The sequence below is a fragment of the Argentina anserina genome, chromosome 5, assembly GCF_933775445.1.
Source record: "Argentina anserina chromosome 5, drPotAnse1.1, whole genome shotgun sequence".
In the NCBI taxonomy this organism is placed as follows: Eukaryota; Viridiplantae; Streptophyta; class Magnoliopsida; order Rosales; family Rosaceae; genus Argentina; species Argentina anserina.
Window position 1 is genome coordinate 26,483,658 of NC_065876.1, and position 18,726 is coordinate 26,502,383.

General features: G+C 38.5%; 2 protein-coding genes across 2 annotated transcripts; one reads left to right on the forward strand and one right to left on the reverse strand.

Annotated features, from left to right (window-relative positions):
- Positions 1-1,740: 1,740 nt before the first annotated feature.
- Positions 1,741-3,375, reverse strand: LOC126794910 (RING-H2 finger protein ATL34-like). Its single transcript, XM_050521707.1, has one exon. The coding sequence runs from the start codon at positions 3,169-3,171 to the stop codon at positions 1,951-1,953; it is 1,221 nt and encodes a 406-aa protein (XP_050377664.1). The 5' UTR covers positions 3,172-3,375; the 3' UTR covers positions 1,741-1,950.
- Positions 3,376-16,055: 12,680 nt separating this feature from the next.
- LOC126794913 (transcription factor bHLH96-like) lies at positions 16,056-18,197 on the forward strand. Its single transcript, XM_050521710.1, has 3 exons — positions 16,056-16,791; positions 16,919-17,368; positions 17,925-18,197. The coding sequence occupies exons 1-3, from the start codon at positions 16,324-16,326 to the stop codon at positions 18,015-18,017; spliced, it is 1,011 nt and encodes a 336-aa protein (XP_050377667.1). The 5' UTR covers positions 16,056-16,323; the 3' UTR covers positions 18,018-18,197.
- The last annotated feature ends 529 nt before the right edge of the window (positions 18,198-18,726 follow it).

The window sequence follows — 18,726 nt, forward strand, 5'->3', positions numbered from 1 at the left end:
GGCAGTTTTGCAGCCAAGATCTATGCATGTTGTAAGGCCTGCAGGATTCATCGATCGTTCTTTTTGTTTGTTCGGGTCTAGCAGCCAAGTTCCGGCAGACGCAATCGGAAGCACGTTAAATAGATGCAAATTCATAACTCATCAGGTTGCTGGTTGCCCATAAGGCCATAAGGCAAAATTACTTCACTATCTAGGCCCCATAAACTGGTTTCGTACACAACCTCTTCCTAGGCCCTTCAACAGTCAATGTGTCATTTGGTTTGTTCTTGCTACCCTTGGGATGACCAAGCTTCTTCACATGAGAAATAATAAGATTCCCATCCTTAAACCCTAATATAAATTGTTGAAGATGCTCTAAATTTGATCTACCTTTGGCTCCAACCGATTATTTAGCCTTTTAATTAGTTGAAAAATTTGAGACGTGAAAGCGAAATCGTGACACGTGAGATTTAAGCTGCATCATATAAAATCAATTGGAAATTAGCAAGCTTATAGGATGAATTTTGAAAACTTCTCGTAAAATTTGTTTCTCTATAATTCCGTATATAACCATTGTAAGGGAAAAATTTGGGCGCAACATGGTACCTACCTTCATTTTAATTCGTTGCATTAACTCTAAAATGTTCTTCACGTGGATATGTTCATACGTATAGATTGATCATCGCAGTTTTTTTAAGAAAGACACTGAAAGTTGATCACCACACTGATTAAATTTGAGTAAATTAACATTGGTTCATGCAGTGGTATAATTTTCACATTCAATCCCAAGCTTTACAGTCAATCCCAACAACTTAACAGTCTGTATACAAGGCCTCTTTATTATTTCCCCCAAACACCTCCGCCTTTCCTTTTCGCTTTCGGTCGATCTGCGAGGCCCGCTTTCATTGCAAGCTGCATTTTGTAAACCAGTTGCTAACTTGAAGCTGAAGCCTCAAGCATTCAATATCTATAGCTTTAAGAGTTGCAGATTATACTCCAAAATTCAATCTCCATAATTAGTATTTAGTAGTATATACAGGCTTATCCAAACTCTGACCACCGACTTCGGCTTTGTTTCTCCGTGCAAGACACCAAAGTTACAAAGTTATTAGGGAATAAGCCTATCTCCCTCTCAATATTGTGAAAGAAAATAAAGGGTCATGACCAAAACAGAGTATTAACCACAAAATGTTTTAAGGAAAATTAACCTATTGTTATTTGAATGCTACCAAATATGAGAAAAATATATCCTACGCCGATGTATATGATACGCCGACACATCCGACTGCACAATCTAAATACAACCACTGCGTCTAAAAATTTACGGTCCCTGTTGTATGGTATACAACGATGTACCCAAATGAATCCCCAAATATGAAGAAAAAAAGGTTATTTCTTGTTAGTTTCAGGCACGCAAGTTGGACTGACTGAGGTTGTTTCCGTTGTCCTTTTCGTACTTAATTAATAGAAAATGTACTTGGAAATTATAGGATAGTGCAATGGATTAATGTTCCTTGACTTTGAAGTCCTTGATAATATCAACCTGATAAGGCTGCGTTTGTTGTATATAAAGTATAAACCATGAGCTCACCAAAAGCAACCAAACACGACATAAGACTAAACCACTACTATACACTCCCTTGAAGATACTTCTTGTTTGATCATATATTCATAGTCATTACTTCCCATGACAATCAGTTCTCTGCCGTAATGAAGAGGGACATTAGAGAGTTAAGACTCCAAATGATCAAAAGATATGATTGTGCAAAAGGCAATCGATCTAAGCATCATAACTGAGTTAACCAACACCCATCAAATTGAATTACAATTTAATGATAAAATTTCTTACACGTATCTCCTTTTGTATATAATCTTTCTAAAATCAAAATTTTAAGACCAAAGAGAATCCAATTCAATTAACAAGTATCTACAGAAAACTTCAACTACCTCCAACGATAACAAACTTTAAATTTAACCTTTCTGTTGCAATGCATTGGTCGACCGTTCTTCGTCGACCACAATAACAACTCTTTCCGGTGACTTATTTGACCCCGGCGCAGCAACCGCTGATTGAGTTGCCACATCACTATCGACCACGGGTTGTTGCCTAACCGACCGAGACAGAAAAGGCGGCATCATTGAGAAACCCCACCGGTTCGACCGAGAACTGCCTTCAAACCGGTCCAAACCATTCCTCTCTCCACGTACACTTCCACTTCTATAACCTTGCCTGACGCTCCCCGCCCTCGGAAACACACTAGTACTCTTGGCACGTGTCAGGGCCATGTTCATCAACCTAGCTCGTACCTCCTCCGGGAGTCGTAGCGTAAACTTCTCGGTGTTCTCACCGGGCTGGACCAACAAATTATGGCCCGTGGACTGCGACCGCGGAAATAACATCCGCGCGAATTGCCGCCCGGTGGACCCCGACCTCGGAGGCCCGAAGCCTGTGGACCTTGACCTCGGCCCAAACCCGGTCGACCTCGACCTTGGTGGAAGCCTTTGATTGGCCGGATCATTAACGTTGATCAAATTAATCTTGGGAGTTTCTTCTTCCTGTTTAATCTGATCCTCAACAACACGAACCGACTCATCTCGGGGAAGCTTGGGGCCGGCAGCAGCCTCCTCCGCTTCGAGTCGACTCGCCTCCTGATCGATGAGCTCCATAAGAGCGCTGTACGGCTCTTCTCCGGGCTTTGGTTCCAGGTAGGCACGGCAGACCGGGCAGGTCGAGTGGGAAATCAGCCACGTGTCGATGCAGTCCGGGTGGAAGACATGGTCGCAAACGGGGATTAAACGCAGCGTTTCGTCGTCCTGGAAGTCGTTCAAGCACACAGCGCATTGAAGAGAGTCTTTTCCGAGATGGAGCCCCTTCACGTCGGAGAACAGGAAGGCGGGAAAACTCTCGATGACGGCGGGGTCGAGCCCGCGGGCCATCATTCGCTCACGCGCGAGGTCGGCGCGTCCGCCGAGTCTTGTCTGAGCGCATTGGCGGGTGTAGACGGAGAGAAACCCCAAGATGAAGAACACGACCACGAGTACGATCATGACGACCGCCATCTTGATATCAAACTTTGGCCCAGAAGAAGACGGCGCTGCGATCTGGGTTGTATTCTGGGCGGTGATCTGGTGGGAGAGGAGGAGGGAGACGACCATCCAGAGTACCCCATACTTGAAACCGAAAAATCTCATCAAGCCAGAGGTTCTGGGTTTTAGGTTGTATTTTCTGGGGTCTGGGTCTGTTTTGCTGTTGGTTGAGAGCTAAAAGCGAAATCGGGAAGCTAAAAGGATAGCCGAAAAAAGCAGTAGGTGAGAGACGAAGAAGAGGGGAGAACGAAAACTTTGAAGGAGATGCGGGCGTTGACTATGGCCAGAGGTTCAGGCCAAACTTGAACAATAAACAATGAAAATGTGGAATAAATTGGATTTATATAATTAGAGTGAGGGTGATATGAGGGGGTTTTCGGGTAGAAATAATTTTGATTCGTATTTTATCTATACATGTTTGGTGTAAATACGATAATATGAAGAATAGTATAAGGGTTTTAGGTTCGTGATATGATCAGTAGCTAGACCTAGTTTTATCTAAGAGAATCTTCGAGAAGATTGGTGCGATTAATTTCGGACAATGCCTACGGTTATTTTTGTTGTCTTCCTGAAACTATGGGTGGCTTTAGTGTTTGGGTGTGTGTATAAAGAATGTGCGAGGTCAATCGGTAAGTTGGTAACACGTACTTCATTAGTCTGTGTGAGGTCAAATGTGAAGTGAGAACAAATGACACCACCTTGCTATATGAATGTAAGAGGTTTTTTTCTACGGGATGCAAGAGGTAAGTTGCTAACCTTCTCTATTTTCACTTTCAGTGACAGACCTCATTTTGTAAGCAATATTCGTCAATTATCTAATCAACTAACGAGTAACGAGTAAACCAATATGTATCATCAACTACTGAGTGACTGATCGAAAAGAACAAAAGCGACTAGCCGGCCGGTAGCACCCAACTGCCTACCAGCTGAGTACTTGCACTAAGCCACTAACAAATCACCGATCATGTTCACTTCTCGTTTGCTTATATAATTGTGATTATTTATTTACCTATTAAATCTAATTTTTTACTTGTAACTCTGACTCTTAAATCTCTGATGTCATGATGGTAACTTGATGTAAAGCGTAATGTGGTATAAAAACATTCAAAAATACTTGTTGAATTGAATCTTTTCGTTGAATATAATAATAAGACTGGCGCAAGTTTGTTTTTTCGACACGATAAGAATGGCAAGTTGTTTGACGTGAACTAGAGGAAGAAGAAGGAGATCGATAGGGCTCCACTACAAGTCTGACTAGCTGAACTTTGTCCTAGTAATTTCAATAAGTTGCACGAAGAAAGGCCTTCTTCAAACTAGAGACATTTCTGGTCAAACTGAAGAAGCTTCTTGGTAGAATTCCGGCAAGGTGAAATAGATATCGCCAAACAAAGGAATTGGAAAAGGGATTAACACGTTGTTAAGAAAAGGGATTCACACGTCGCCGTTTATTATTACCTAGAACAGAATAAACAAGTTATCGTCTTGGACATACAGGGCCACATGTACACAGCAGGCTGTACGCTGCAGGCCTAACCCAAAACACCGTGCCCAACATAATTGGAGGTCCCCCTTGGTGGGGCGGATATGTTAGCAGGTTCACACAATCACACTGTGCTATGTCAATTAATCAATCAACGTTAATTAGTAATGAATCCAATTGTAAAACGTTAATTAGTAATGCAACTATCATGGGATTGTATCACGTACCGTAAAGTTTGTTCTAACTGATTGATATATTCATCATATAAATGTTTTGGTTTGACTCAATTCAGAAGTAGCTTTCAAATTTTGGCAGTAATTAATATGCTCGTGCAGTGTAAAGGTTTGACTAATAATTAATTGAGTTTGGAGATAACTTCACGTAAGAATATATAATAGCAGAAAGGGACATGTTTTGCCGTGAATAAAAAAAAATATAATGGCAGGATTACTTCAGTTGAATAATCGATGATTATTGTTTCTAGATGCATTTTTTTCCTACTACAGTAGTCTCAGCCCAAAGTATAACGATGACGAGGATTTCCTTGTTTTCTCGAACTAATTTCTCTCCTTTGAAAGAGGTCTATCCCTTTCGCTGCCTCCATGATTTGCAATCATGTACATTGCTTCGGATGAGTTTTTGGTTGCACCTATTTTTTCCTCCCATTTTGCTTTTTCCTTCCCAAACCCAAACCCTATATTTTTCTTTTTGACTAATTGCTTGTCGATCCGCAAGCCCTAATCCTCTTCATCTCAGTAAAGATCATTTGATCATGAAGTCTCGCAAACCGGATCGATCTGAAGTGGCAGCTTCATATGTCAACCAGATCAGACTCGATATGGGGACGATGGAGTGGATCTCCCTAACGAGCTCCACCATCAATAAGCTAGCTAGAGCTAAAGGGGAGACCGCGCGGCAATGAATAGCCACCCTATATATTGTACCTCAGTGCGCAACCAAGTTGGGTGTAGACTGTAGAGTCAGTAGAGAAGCTGCAAAGATCGTTGGATTGAGACCCTAAAGTCCATGTGGGAAAGAAAAAAAAAAGTAGCTATCTGTACTCACATTAGTCACATAGAGTTCAGCTGCTCAGTACACTCCGTTTAGTCGCGGTAGTTGAGAGTAATTAAAAAAGTAGACAAATGTAGTGTCCAGCGGGGTGCAATAGATTAATTTTGGGCTTTCAATTGGTCTAGAAGCCCAACACGTAGGTATCTTTCTGTGTCAGGCCGAAGTTCTTCTGTGAGTCTTGTTTACATCCATCCTGACCAAGCCCCCCCCCCCCCCCCCGAAAAAAAAAAATTCTGTCCAAAAGTTTAAAAAATGAACCCGAGGTCAGCCGCACCAAATGTTTATTTAGACAAAAAACACATTATGCCTGAAACCATCAGATGCATGCCAGTGGAAGAGCTAAAATCTACAAATGGTGAGTGCCACTACATTTTATAAACTCAGTCATGAACTTATTTGAACCAACTTACATGAAGAAGAAAATAAATTTAGATATTTGGAGAACGTTTTATTCATTTTGCTTTTGGGTAAAATATTATCCTGTGAATACAAAACACCTTTTTTTTTACCCCTCAAACCTAGGCTTTGAGAAATGAGGTGTAATAGAACCGAAATTTGGCACGAAAACGAAAATGGAATTTATTTGCATGTGCTAGCTTCTCAGTTTGGAGAGTCAACATTGATCTGATTATTACGATCAATGCAAGTAGAGACATCATTATACAATTTGAGCCAGCCATGTATACATGTGGCAGTGATTGAGAATATGTTGGAGTTAGATTAACGACTAAAGACAAGAGAGATGAGTCATGGACGGTGGCATTTAGCAAACTCTAAATTGGATTTTGTTTCGAAGTTATAATTATTCATCTTCAATGACGTTGGGTTGGGGACTGAACTGGACTGAAAAAAAAACAGCGTCTGGTTTTTGGTTTTGATCATGGCCGCGGTTTCGTTGCGCAGAATCCTGTGGGAAAATCGCAACTAAGAGCAGAAGGCTAGCTACGTATGCATGGCTCCTCTTCTTCTTCCTCTGTCGAATCGCACAAGACGAAGTGAGCTGCGGCGCCTGCCGAATCTAAAGTGCACATATCGTTCAATGTATATCAATTTAATCATCCCATGCATATATACTTGCCTCTTTATGTTATTTTTGCTTAATCTAGATGGTCGAATTGTCAGCTGAGAGCGGAATTTTTCCACATTTTATTTTTTCTTTTTGGTTGTTCTGATCTTGCTTGGTGGTTTACTTCAATTACTTGATTTGTTTTGTAGGGAATTTAATTGAAAGAAAATACATAAAATGAGTTGTCTTTTACTTTCAACACATAAATAAGCTAGGCCTATACACCTCCAACTTTTAAACCTCACTTGCACCCTGCAAAATTGGGAAGCTACGCAGAATGCTTTCGAATTTCTTGTGACAATTAATGGTTGGTAATGAACAAATTGTTTTTGCATTCTTAAAATCTAACCATCAATCCGCGGAACACTCGAATTTTCTATTCCCTTCTTATTATTAAATATTTTCGTAATTAGAAAAATGAACAAAAGCCATACAATACTTATGTAAGAACGGTATCCTATACTGTATATATAATGGATGAGCAATATTATATATGTGTAGACTTTAATCCCAAATTTTTTGGTACGCGTTGTTAGCTAGAGTTAAATCATTTACTACACAGTATTAGGAATACTACAATGAGACATTGTTGTATATCTTTCGACTTTCTTGATTTACGTACATAACGCTACACAATCAACTCCCAACAATTACATGCATATGGAGGTCGACATATATGGCTACTCTAAATCGATTTATTCATTAATCGTTCATATAGAAAGTACAACTTGATGATCACGAGTTGTACAAAATATGTGACAACCTTAGATTTTGTTGTCATGTACCACCATATATATTTGGGGACAAATAATATGCATGCTTATATTTGTGTCCCGCATAATCAATTTCAGATATCAATGTTTTCCAATTAAGACTGCAAAGACTGAACTCTCTAATATTAATACGTACTTAAATCAATGAGTCTACCTAAGTACCTAGCTAAATTATGCCATTCCATATTAGTAGATTAATTGTTTGGCTATATAAACTTGATCAGACTGAATAACAGATTCTAAATGTCTGTTGCAAATTAATTAAGAGCTAATGTTGTATCTATGATCACAAGCAGTCTCGATCTCGATCAGCATATATATGTAGCTCTTTTATATGCTTCTTGTACAACTCCTTGTCGGTTTGACCAGGAATTGCAATAATGCAGATGTTCAGCGTTCAACAAGGCTAGAATGGAATATTAATTCTGAACGAATTATCACAATATTTTTAGATGAAAATTTTGTGGATATGGAACTCGTGATGTAAGATGGAATATTTTGCTTGAAGAAGCAAGGTCTTCCATGGAGATCGATCGACCGTATATGACTGATTGTTAGAGGAGCTTCAAATCGTATATTAAAATTTATGTTTAAAATGCAGTCACCAACTTTCCGTGCAAATCATTAGGCATATTATTGTTGAGATATGAGGTGAGAAATGAGGGACTGAAATATGAGAAATGCGCGCGTAATGAAGAGAAACTATCGAGATTGAATGCATTAACTAGCAGTACAAAAAAAGAAATACCGAATTATTTTTAGTATTCATGATCCTTATACGCACAGTACCTGATGATTTCCATTCTATTTTAGTTTAGAGATATCGTCTAATTAGTTTAAATCTGCCTAGTTAAAAGCAAGTTTGTAAACAAATGTGACATGATGAGGTGCATCAACGAAACCTCTCAGGCCGCTGGAAAAGACACCAGATATATGTTAGGTCGATCAATCAACCAATCTGCCTCAGGCCGCATAAAGTCAACATTACCACAGCAATACAACTGAAAAATTCATTTAACTAATATATAGACGAGAAAGTTCGAGCTGAAAATCTAACTCGCTCGAATGTACCACACTACCACCTAACACAGAGTCAGAGACTGTAAGCCCAAATTCGAATTGACATATTCTGATGAATCATATCAAAAGATCTCCTGATCGAGGAGTACTGGACTGTACCAAGATTGTGAGTCCTCAATTCACACACACACACACACAAACCTCAAACCTCTTCCATCAAACCATTAGGAACTATCAGAAACAATATATAATTTCTTATTCATTCCAATTGTTGTCTAGTTGCCCATATATATACCATGAATTAGAGCATAATTGCCTTCGCAATGCATATTTCTAAATTACTACAATTTTTAAGGCGATAGGTTAATTAGGTTATATTTTGTTCAATGGTGATTTTCTGTAGCATTTATCATCCTGTTAATTTTGTTTGCATGAAAGAAAATGATCATTCATCTGTTAATTTGGTCTGTTAAATGTTACAGACCAAATTAACAATGGCCATTTTCCTTTACTTAATACCATAACGTACAGGGCAAATGGTCATTTTGTTCAAATAGAGGTCAATTATCAAATAAAATGATCATTTGTCCAAAGAAAATGATTATTAATAGGCATCCTAGCTAGCTCTTGTCTCATTTTCATGCATGCGTTCGTAAACAAAGAAAATGATCATTTGTCCAATTATCAAAGCACTATTTTGTTTTAGTTCTTATTCGTGACTAGAAAATTTACAAGAATTACCGAATAATTAGTAGGTCTTTTTTTTTATCCCATGTATGGGTATAATGTGAGTTTCGTAAAGATATGCTTCACCTAATAATCAGGACAGTTAACATAAATAGTTGAGTATGCATGCATGCTGTTGTTTAATTCTGGTCAGGTAGAATTGTGTAGAAGCCATGAATTTCATACAAGAAAATAATAATATCAGTTTGCTGCCTTTAAAATACCATGACAAAAATCTTTGACGATTTTAATTAAAATTGATATCTTTGTATATATATATATATTTTCGATCGTCTGCATACTCTTGCTGGTTTTTTGTAGTTGTCGACAGCCGGTTTTGGGTTCATTGCATTTCCAATGGAATCCGTACATGTAACTCATTGTATCTAGCTAGTTTCCAACGTCACCATATATATTTAGCAATTCACTGCTGGTTCTTTTTGTAAGTAATCGACATTAATAAGGTCTTGTTTGTTTGATGAGTCTCCATCGATCACATATATTGTTGGGAAGTTTTGTTTGAATTCGTTGAAGATAGTATTATCTAGCCCTAAGCAGGGAGGGCCTTTTTGGTCTGACATATTAGGGCATGCAGCCTCAGGTTTTATAATGGCTGAAGGAGAAAAAACTTCTGTGCATTGTGTTCTCATTGTCTTCCTTGACTGCTAGCAACAGAATGATACAAACAATTTCTGTCCCACATGAAACCCTAACACTAAAATTATTGAGCAGGGATGGTGGCCATTGTATCGGACGTCCGAAACATGTGATACTGTTCAGTTGGGATTTGTAAATACAAGATCAATGAAAAAATTCACGTCGAAAATTATATGTGCGTCAATCCTAAATGTTTAATTGACATTTTCATTTGAAACTTGGTCTGAAATAATACAACTTACAGAGTAGGAGATCGAGATCCGGCCTCAAAATAAGAAGCTATCTAGTTTCGGGTTCGATTGCTGAGTTATTTTTGAACTACTTATGTTTTACAGCTGGTTTTAAGTTTTTCATTATAAATGTAAGATCTGTATCTCAACATTGTGTTCACTTAATTAACACTTAAGAGTACTGATAAACACGTATGCTAGAGTAGGCTAGTATAAAACAGTAGCTAGGTTATATTATTGATCGAGCACTAATCATGGTGCGCCTCTCATGACTATATGTAGCCTTTGTTCGGTAGGGAATTGATCATCAAATTTAGTACCTTATTGTTGCAGACCTCATATCCACATGATAAAGTTTGTATGTATTCATCCACAATGCAATGAATGCATGCAAGCATCTTGGAAATTTTGGTTAGGGTTTATCAAATGTTTCTAGGAAATGAGCATGACCTATGATTTATGAATTGTTCATCTTTTAGAACGTACGTACGTACGCGTTTTGCCCCAAGAATCCATTCACTCCGGCAAAGAGTGCAATGACATAATATTGGCCATCTAAATATGATTACACAACAAAAATTTGAGTTAGAAGAGAAGAGGTTTCAACGAATCTAATTAATTTTTCTTTCATTTTGAACAACTTAGCGTATTGAGCTCTTGCGCGCTTTTGATGAAGATCCAGAGGGGTAAATGTTGCTTATGCCGGATAAAATGAAATCCAAGCTAGAGATTAATTCTTCTTCTTGAGACATAATATGCATATAAGACTTAAAAGAGTAGTACGTACTATCTGTTAACTCTCAAAAATAGTTGTATTCATTTTATTTAAGAGCTCATATACATGGTGGGAATTATATAAATTGACCGTCAGAACAGCATCATCGATCATTTCAATGCCTCAATCTCATATCATTATAGTAAGACAAGCATCCAAGACACTGCTGGAATTCTTAAGAAAACATTGCGAAAGCAACAAAGAACAATTAGCAGCAGGTTCCCAGAATTTGAGGTCCCAATATCCATCGTTTCATGAACAAGCTAGTCAACAAACAATATTCTACTAGGTATTAGAAAAACCATTTAAAATTCTTGTTGAGAAACTCAGGTAGTATATATATCTGATTAGAAGCAAGTTGTGCGTTTAAAACACCCCCACAGTCAAAAATATATATATGAGGTACTGGTACGTACATTGTAGAGAATTGGCGAGTTAGCGTAAGCTAATGAAAAGGTGATCTGGTAAGGCGTAGTTTGCGGTTGAAGCACATGCGATTAGAGAATGAGATGTTTGATCAAGGGACATAATCTGGATTAGTCTTGATGTTTTGTTAGGTTATGAGTTGTACGCAAATAAGGTCGAGCCTCTTCTGGCTAGCTTCCAGCCCTCTACTCTACTCTACAAGTGACGAGAGCTCAATGTAGTTCGACATGAAAAAGCTAGGGATGGGTTGTAGTACTATTGTGCTGGCAAAACTAGTTTCACACAAATTACACCGGAACGATTCTCATTTTTAAACCCTTTTGATCAACATATGTTGGATCTTAGCTAGGATATATGGGGAGGTTCAGCTAGAGTTTGGACCCAAAATTATAGATGTTAGTGAAACAATTAATTTCATTAAAGCGCATAATATGAAAATGCAATTAGTTTTTTTTTAAACAATGACGAAATTATATTAATTAATTAAAAATACAAATCACGATGTAAACACATTAAAAAACAATAAATCATAACCATATGCAGACTCGCATCCAAGGTAACTAAAAGTGTAACAACTCGCAACTAGATACTCAAACGCATCAAGGAGTAAAAGTAATCGGGTAACTGTGTCACTTGATGCACTAAGGCATCGCTGCATTGCACATGTCACAAAAGCATAGTAAAACAGATAGTAATAGTAACTGTAACTGTAACCAAAGAGATCGAGAAACATCAAGATTGACAACTCAAGGGTACGCAAACGACCTATCAAGAACCAGAACCAATTCCATAACAATATGAGCAGTTGTTTCGAACATAAGATCATATTACGAATGTGTCCCAGGTCCCAAATACGGATCCAGATCTGACTCAAAAACAAGTGGAGCACAAGTTAGGGCCAAACCCAAATAGCTCTAGGCCACTGACACAAACATTTGGCCCCTTCAACGGAAAAAACCCAATAGTGCGTCCTTAGACCACCCACCCAATTGGGCACCCAAACTCCGCTGCCGCTCCTGGAGCTTGATCCCCGCAGTACAGTTGCTCATCCCATTCCACTGATTATCACCAAACGACAATAAAACCCTCCTGACCGGATCAGAAAGCCACCACCGACATCAAAAGACCACCAATTTTGCAAGATGAAGTCAGAAAGCCCTCTTAATCGAGTAGCACCAACGACATAGGTCCCAAATACGGGACCAAGAATATCAATATAAAATCTTTTCCGATCAAGGGGATTGGCGTTGCCGCCCACCGCGAGGCAACCTTGCCTTGTCGATCAGATTTGCATCTGATCAAAGGTTTCGACGCCATCGTCGCCGCCCAACTCGAGACAACTAGCCTTGCTCCTCCGACTGCCTAGCCACAAGCCTGACCTCACCTTGATTCGAGAGAGACACCCTAGCCAATCGACGATGCAACCAGCGACTCTTGATACCGACCCACTAGTAGGAGTCCTCTGTGTTCCCCCATGAAAAATGAGGAATTTGCTGGAATGGTGAGACCAGCGATGGCCGCCACCCCCTAACCCTAACAGAGCACTGTTAGGAAATTTCATTTTTAAATCTTGAAAATGCAATTAGTTAGTTGTTAGAGTCGCCATTAATATTATTTAATAGTTGGTGTCTGGTTTAATACATGTTTGACTATTTATAGACTCCTGTTATCATTTCAGGTTTTTAATTATACTAGGGGATTAATTTAGGCTTAATGTCTCCCGTACATATTTGAGAGTTTCACTAATTAAAGCTTGAGTGCAACCTCCCATATTTATATACAAAAAAATGCAATTTGTTCCAAGTTTTTATTTATTTAGTTAACATATTTTTCCTCATAATCATGCAACTTATCATGCTGTCAATTTTGAAAGCGAGTACTCCGAGTAGCATGCATGAATCGACCGTACGTAATATGATGGCCGAAACAGCAACTTGATAAATTTGACAACATCCATTTGCCGCTTTACTCATAGTTTAGTAGATATCAGATCAACAATATTCCAAAGTAGCAAGGACGCTACTAGATTGATCTTGCTTGTGAAAGAGATCTAATTAATCAAGGCTGCAAACACTTAGTGGAAAGATAAGACTAATCCAACCCATGTTGCTTTCATATTTAAAACTTCATTTGCTAATCGGATCTTATTAACTACAATTATTCATGATCCGTTCAAAGGAATGCCAGTTGGGTTTCGATTTTTCTCATTTCTTTAGCAGAGCGAAATGTGGTAAGATTGTAATTAGTTCCCATCAATGGAATAACTCGAAAAACAAATCCAAATATGGAAAATATAAACTAAAAAAATAAATAGGACAATTGGTGTTGGCGATATTCCATTGGAACGAAAACCCAAGAAACAAGGGAAGCCCTAGGGAATGTCTTATTTGTTGAAAACTCGGAATGGGGTTTAATTAAGCATGAACATTATTATTGGTAGAAGTGAAGTATAAGATGAAGCTAATTATATAGAGAAGGGGGTATCGGGAAAGGGGAGACATGCATGGAGACCTAGTCGTCGTCGGAGATGATTATCACACAGAAACAAGCAGATCGAGCTGGCCGTTTGTGAGGTCACATGGATTCCTCTGACACCTGGAACGACGCTGTTTTGGTGTTGTTGTTTTAATCTTTTCTCTCTCTGCGTCGTAAGATCTTCATCAGAATCTCTTTCTCTGGGTTTTCACCAGCTTTTCGTCATCTTTCTCATTTCGACGTCCAAGTGTCCGACCATATTATTACCGAATGAAACTACAGTCACATCTGTATACAGAGAATTATTGTACTAATGCTTCAAAGACCAAATTGGCCCTCCCATTGGAGACATGATAGTTCTGCATAATTAGGGTTGCAGAGCGTGAACGAAGGAAAAGCTTAGGGCTGAATGGGGAGAAGACTGTCCTCGCGGGTAAAATGGTGTACTGTGCATGACCCAAGGATATATGCCTTTTGGTCCACCCCCAACAAAATGTCTAATTTAGGGTCCCCATGATTTGTATTATTTACCTAGAGCCTAATAGTTTATCAAATACTCAGGGTTGTATACAAAATATGAGGTCCTCGTTCAAAGAATATTACTCTTCTGAAGAGATTATATCATGGTAGTGAGTATATCCTAAGCTTTGTTTTGTTGATCGACCAATTATTGTGATCTCATGATTCACAGGGAGTTTTTAGTTCCAATGATGGTGCGTACGTACTTGCTATGTCGTTAGACATCATTAACATATATAATGATATTGCAAGGAATGATGAAATATCATAACCGAATAATTAGTAAATCTTAAAATGTACATGCATGAATGCATGATGGTCTCCCACAACGTGGTGATATGTGCCGTAAAATTTCAAATAATTTGATAATAATTAAGGTATTAAAATTACAATTTTACGGTTATAATTTTGTTCATGATTGATAATTTTGATTTGTTAATAAATTTCATATCATTGAGCTGAATCTTTATAGATGTACATGATTATGTTATATATATATATATATATAGTCTCTATCCAGAGTGAAGCTTCACTCTGAAATTACAGAGTGAAGCTTCACTCTGAAATTACAGAGTGAAGTTTCACTCTGAAATTACAGAGTGAAGTTTCAATTTTGGCACACTTTTCGGTCAAATGTTTTCACCATAAACCATTCAATATTTAGGTATGATATTCAAGATCATCTCTACAAAGTTTCATCCAATTTGACAATGGTTTGAGCTTTCAAAATTGAGATTTACACGAACGGTTCACGTTGAACAGTTTTAATTCATTCATTAATTTAATCTAATTTCAATACCTTAACGATGTCCGAATTAGATGAAATTTTGTATAGATGATCTTGAATATCATACCTCAATATTGAATCGCTTATGGTGAAAAAAATTGACCGAAAAGTGTGCCAAAAATGGAACTTCACTCTGTAATTTCAGAGTGAAGCTTCACTATGGATAGAGACTATATATATATATATAATTTTTTTTTTCTTCTTAAATACGGACGTCCGTACGGTATGCACCATGCGGATTCAGCGATTCTAGCGACCAGTGAGGCGTAACGACAACGCAGATGGTGCCAATCGTGCTCCCCCTCCCAACGCTTTTGTCTGTGCTGTCCGGAGCTGTAACGCCGGCCCACGGCGGTCGAAATCTTTAAATTTCAAGTTTCTAAACACCGTGTGGAAATTTCGAGATTCCGTCTGCCGTGGGCCGGCGTTGTAGCTCTTGCAGGCATAGACATGAGCGGTAAGAGCCGCACCTTCCGCGCTGTCTTTATACTTCGCCGGTCATCGAAATCCCCGAATCCGCACGGTACAGACCGTGCAGACATCCACAGTTGGTCACTATATATATATATGTATGTATTTAACTATTTTGTAGTTATGATGGAAAATTATGATCTACAAGTGAATCAAATTAAGAAAATCGGTAAATCAGCATATCCTATGTCACTTGTGATTTATATTCTAATTGACCAAGAATGTCCAGTGTGATCTTGAGAATCAGTTTATGTTAATTAGCCTCCGTGGGAACAGATCTAATATGCACTATGCCACAATTGTATTTGTTTCATTGAGATGTCAAGGGATATCCATCAATAAGTATAGTAGTTAGCCATGTCTTGAGGAGAACCAAGAAAATCTCTTTCTCTCCAGTTTTTGATCAAGTGACTGGTCTACATGAAGTCTCACGTGCAACACAATGTAGCTTTTTGTTTGTTTAGGCTTCAAGCTCCTTTAAAAGGATCCAGGCTTTCTCATTTGGAGATGATAAAAGGGTGCGTTTGTTTGCTCTTTTGGTTCCTTAGTGCTTTAAGCCTCCTCCCTTCTTCAATCCCAAATTTCCTATTCATCATTAACTTGGGAGTTTCTTTTAGACCCATAAAGCTTCTCAGTATCTCTTCCAACCTTTGACCAAAAAACAAAATCTCTTCCAACCTTCATTCTCTTCACCAGAACCACTAAAAAGGCCCTCTCCTACACTTACATCATCTTCTTTTATACTTATTGCCTGTAAGAAAGGTGATTCTAGTGTAAAGTGATGGCATTAGAAGCTGTTGTTTATCCAAAAGATCACAACGCACTTAGCTATGTGTCCAAAGAATTATACTCCATTCCTAACTGGGGTTATGATTTTAGCTTACAAGAGGATATTCAAGACAAAGCCCTTGTTGGACTTCTTGATCATCAGAATAACATCATCCACCACCACCAACAAGGCAGTCTCAATGAAAATTGGGACTACAACTGCTCATCATGTGCTCCTTCTCTCCTGCAAAACGTGAAGGAATGGGATCCTCATTCTTCACCGGAGGCCTTGAAATCACCGCCACCGCCACCAGCAACGACAGGTAGACGCAAACGCCGTCGTACCAGAAGCAGCAAGAACAAAGAAGAAATGGAGAACCAACGCATGACGCACATTGTAGTAGAGCGCAACCGCCGCAAGCAAATGAACGAGTACCTCGCCGTCCTCCGCTCTTTGATGCCAACTTCTTATGTTCAAAGGGTAAGCTTGCTTTCCATGGTCGTGGATGTGAGACTCGGGGTCTCACAATATATATATAATTCTCGTTTCTTGCATCACAAATTAATTTTGGGATCTGCACACGATGATTAACACTAGTGTGTTATAGGGGGATCAAGCATCAATTATTGGGGGAGCCATTAACTTTGTGAAGGAGCTAGAGCAACTGTTGCAGTCCATGGACGGCAGCCATAAGAGGAGTACCAAACCAGAACAAGTACCTTTGGCTGACTTCTTCACCTACCCCCAGTTCTCCACACCTGCAACGACACAGTGTAACAGCAACTCTTCTTCATCCACATCGTCATCATCTGGGGTTATCCAAGTAAACGACGAGCCGTCCATGGCTTATCTGAGCAACAATAACAATAACCAGTTGCCAGCTGCAGACATAGAAGTGACCATGGTGGACAGCCATGCAAATCTTAAGATATTATCCAAGAAGAGGCCGAGGCGGTTGTTGAAGATGGTGGCCGGGTTTCAGAGTCTTAGGCTCACTGTCCTTCACCTCAACGTCACCACTGTTGATGAAATGGTCCTCTACTCTGTTAGTGTTAAGGTAATTAATCTCAAAAGTACTCGCATCTTCTCATTTCACTTGACCCAGAAAAATATGCTTAACCTTTAAATCATTATAAACATTCTCTCTGCTATTCTCCACTGATTAATACGGAGAGTGCTAAGATCATGGTTCCCGGCACTGTCATAACAACTCTCTTTAATTTTTGGCGATTTAAGTGAAAGGATTATTAGAGGTGAAAGAGTAAAAGGAGAATTAGTTGAAATAGTTTCACTTATCTTTAATAAAGATTAGATTTTTTATCTCATACTTTTCATAACTCTAGGCCGACATATATTGGACTTTATCAACCAATCAGTTTATACCTCTTATTTTATGATTTGACACAACATGCATTATTTGTCATATGCTTTTGCACTGTTTCTGTATAAAGTGAATATGGTGAATGATCCAAATCGTGTATGCATGTTAAAAAATTCTGTATAATTTAAAAATAGTTGTAAGCATCAATTTGTTCTTTTGCTAAATTTGGTGAAAAATTATTTAAGAGTCAACCAACTTAATCAGTTTCATCTTTGGTTGTGGTTTGGAACAGATTGAAGAAGGTTGCCTGCTAAACACTGTCGATGAAATCGCAGCTGCTGTTAATGAAATGCTGCGGAGAATCAATGAAGCTAGTTTTAGCTGATGAACTTCCTTATTTTCTGAACTTGAAAATTCCCTTTCAATTCCTTCTTTTTACCCATGAGTGGATTCGATTTTTCTTTCACTTTTAACCTTGTTTTGTACGGTCCTTTTCTGATCATACATTGTACAGTATGTATGGTGTGTGTTTGCCCATTGGGGAAGGACTAATCTGATTTCTCAACTGTGGAACCACCATGATTGATGATGCACTACAACAGAAGCATCTTTTTTTAATCAAACCCAACCAGGAAATTATATGAAGTGGCTTACTTTGTTTAATATATTCATCATGTAACTGGAAATGACGCGTTGCCAAACAAAAGGAACATGTTAAACTATAAGTACGAGAACGTTTATAAATGAAGCTCGGTTTGTTCTTAGTATGGTGGCCTTCTACAATTTCTTTAGTTTATACACAAATTAGTCACGGAGTATTATTATAATTACTTAAGAACTGATCGAATATGTGGAGTGTGTTATGAACTTACGCGGATAAAAACATCCTAATAACGGAATAAGAACATACACATACAAAAAACATCCCAAATAGTACTTATATTATTTTTAGATCTAACGACAAGTCTAGTATTCTACTCATGATCATTACATTGTTTCACCAACCTATTGTTCCTTTATGTCTGATTGCGAGGCTGTGCAAGCTAGTTTATTTATACAGTACATGGCTCAAAAAGACTGATGCTCGAACAATG

Excerpts from the sequence above, each read along its gene's own strand:
- LOC126794910 (XM_050521707.1), bottom strand. The coding sequence starts at position 3,171 with ATGAGATTTTTCGGTTTCAAGTATGGGGTACTCTGGATGGTCGTCTCC.
- LOC126794913 (XM_050521710.1), top strand. The coding sequence starts at position 16,324 with ATGGCATTAGAAGCTGTTGTTTATCCAAAAGATCACAACGCACTTAGC. Across the intron at positions 16,792-16,918 it reads CAACTTCTTATGTTCAAAGG|GGGGATCAAGCATCAATTAT; the intron begins GTAAGCTTGCTT and ends AGTGTGTTATAG. Across the intron at positions 17,369-17,924 it reads TCTACTCTGTTAGTGTTAAG|ATTGAAGAAGGTTGCCTGCT; the intron begins GTAATTAATCTC and ends GGTTTGGAACAG.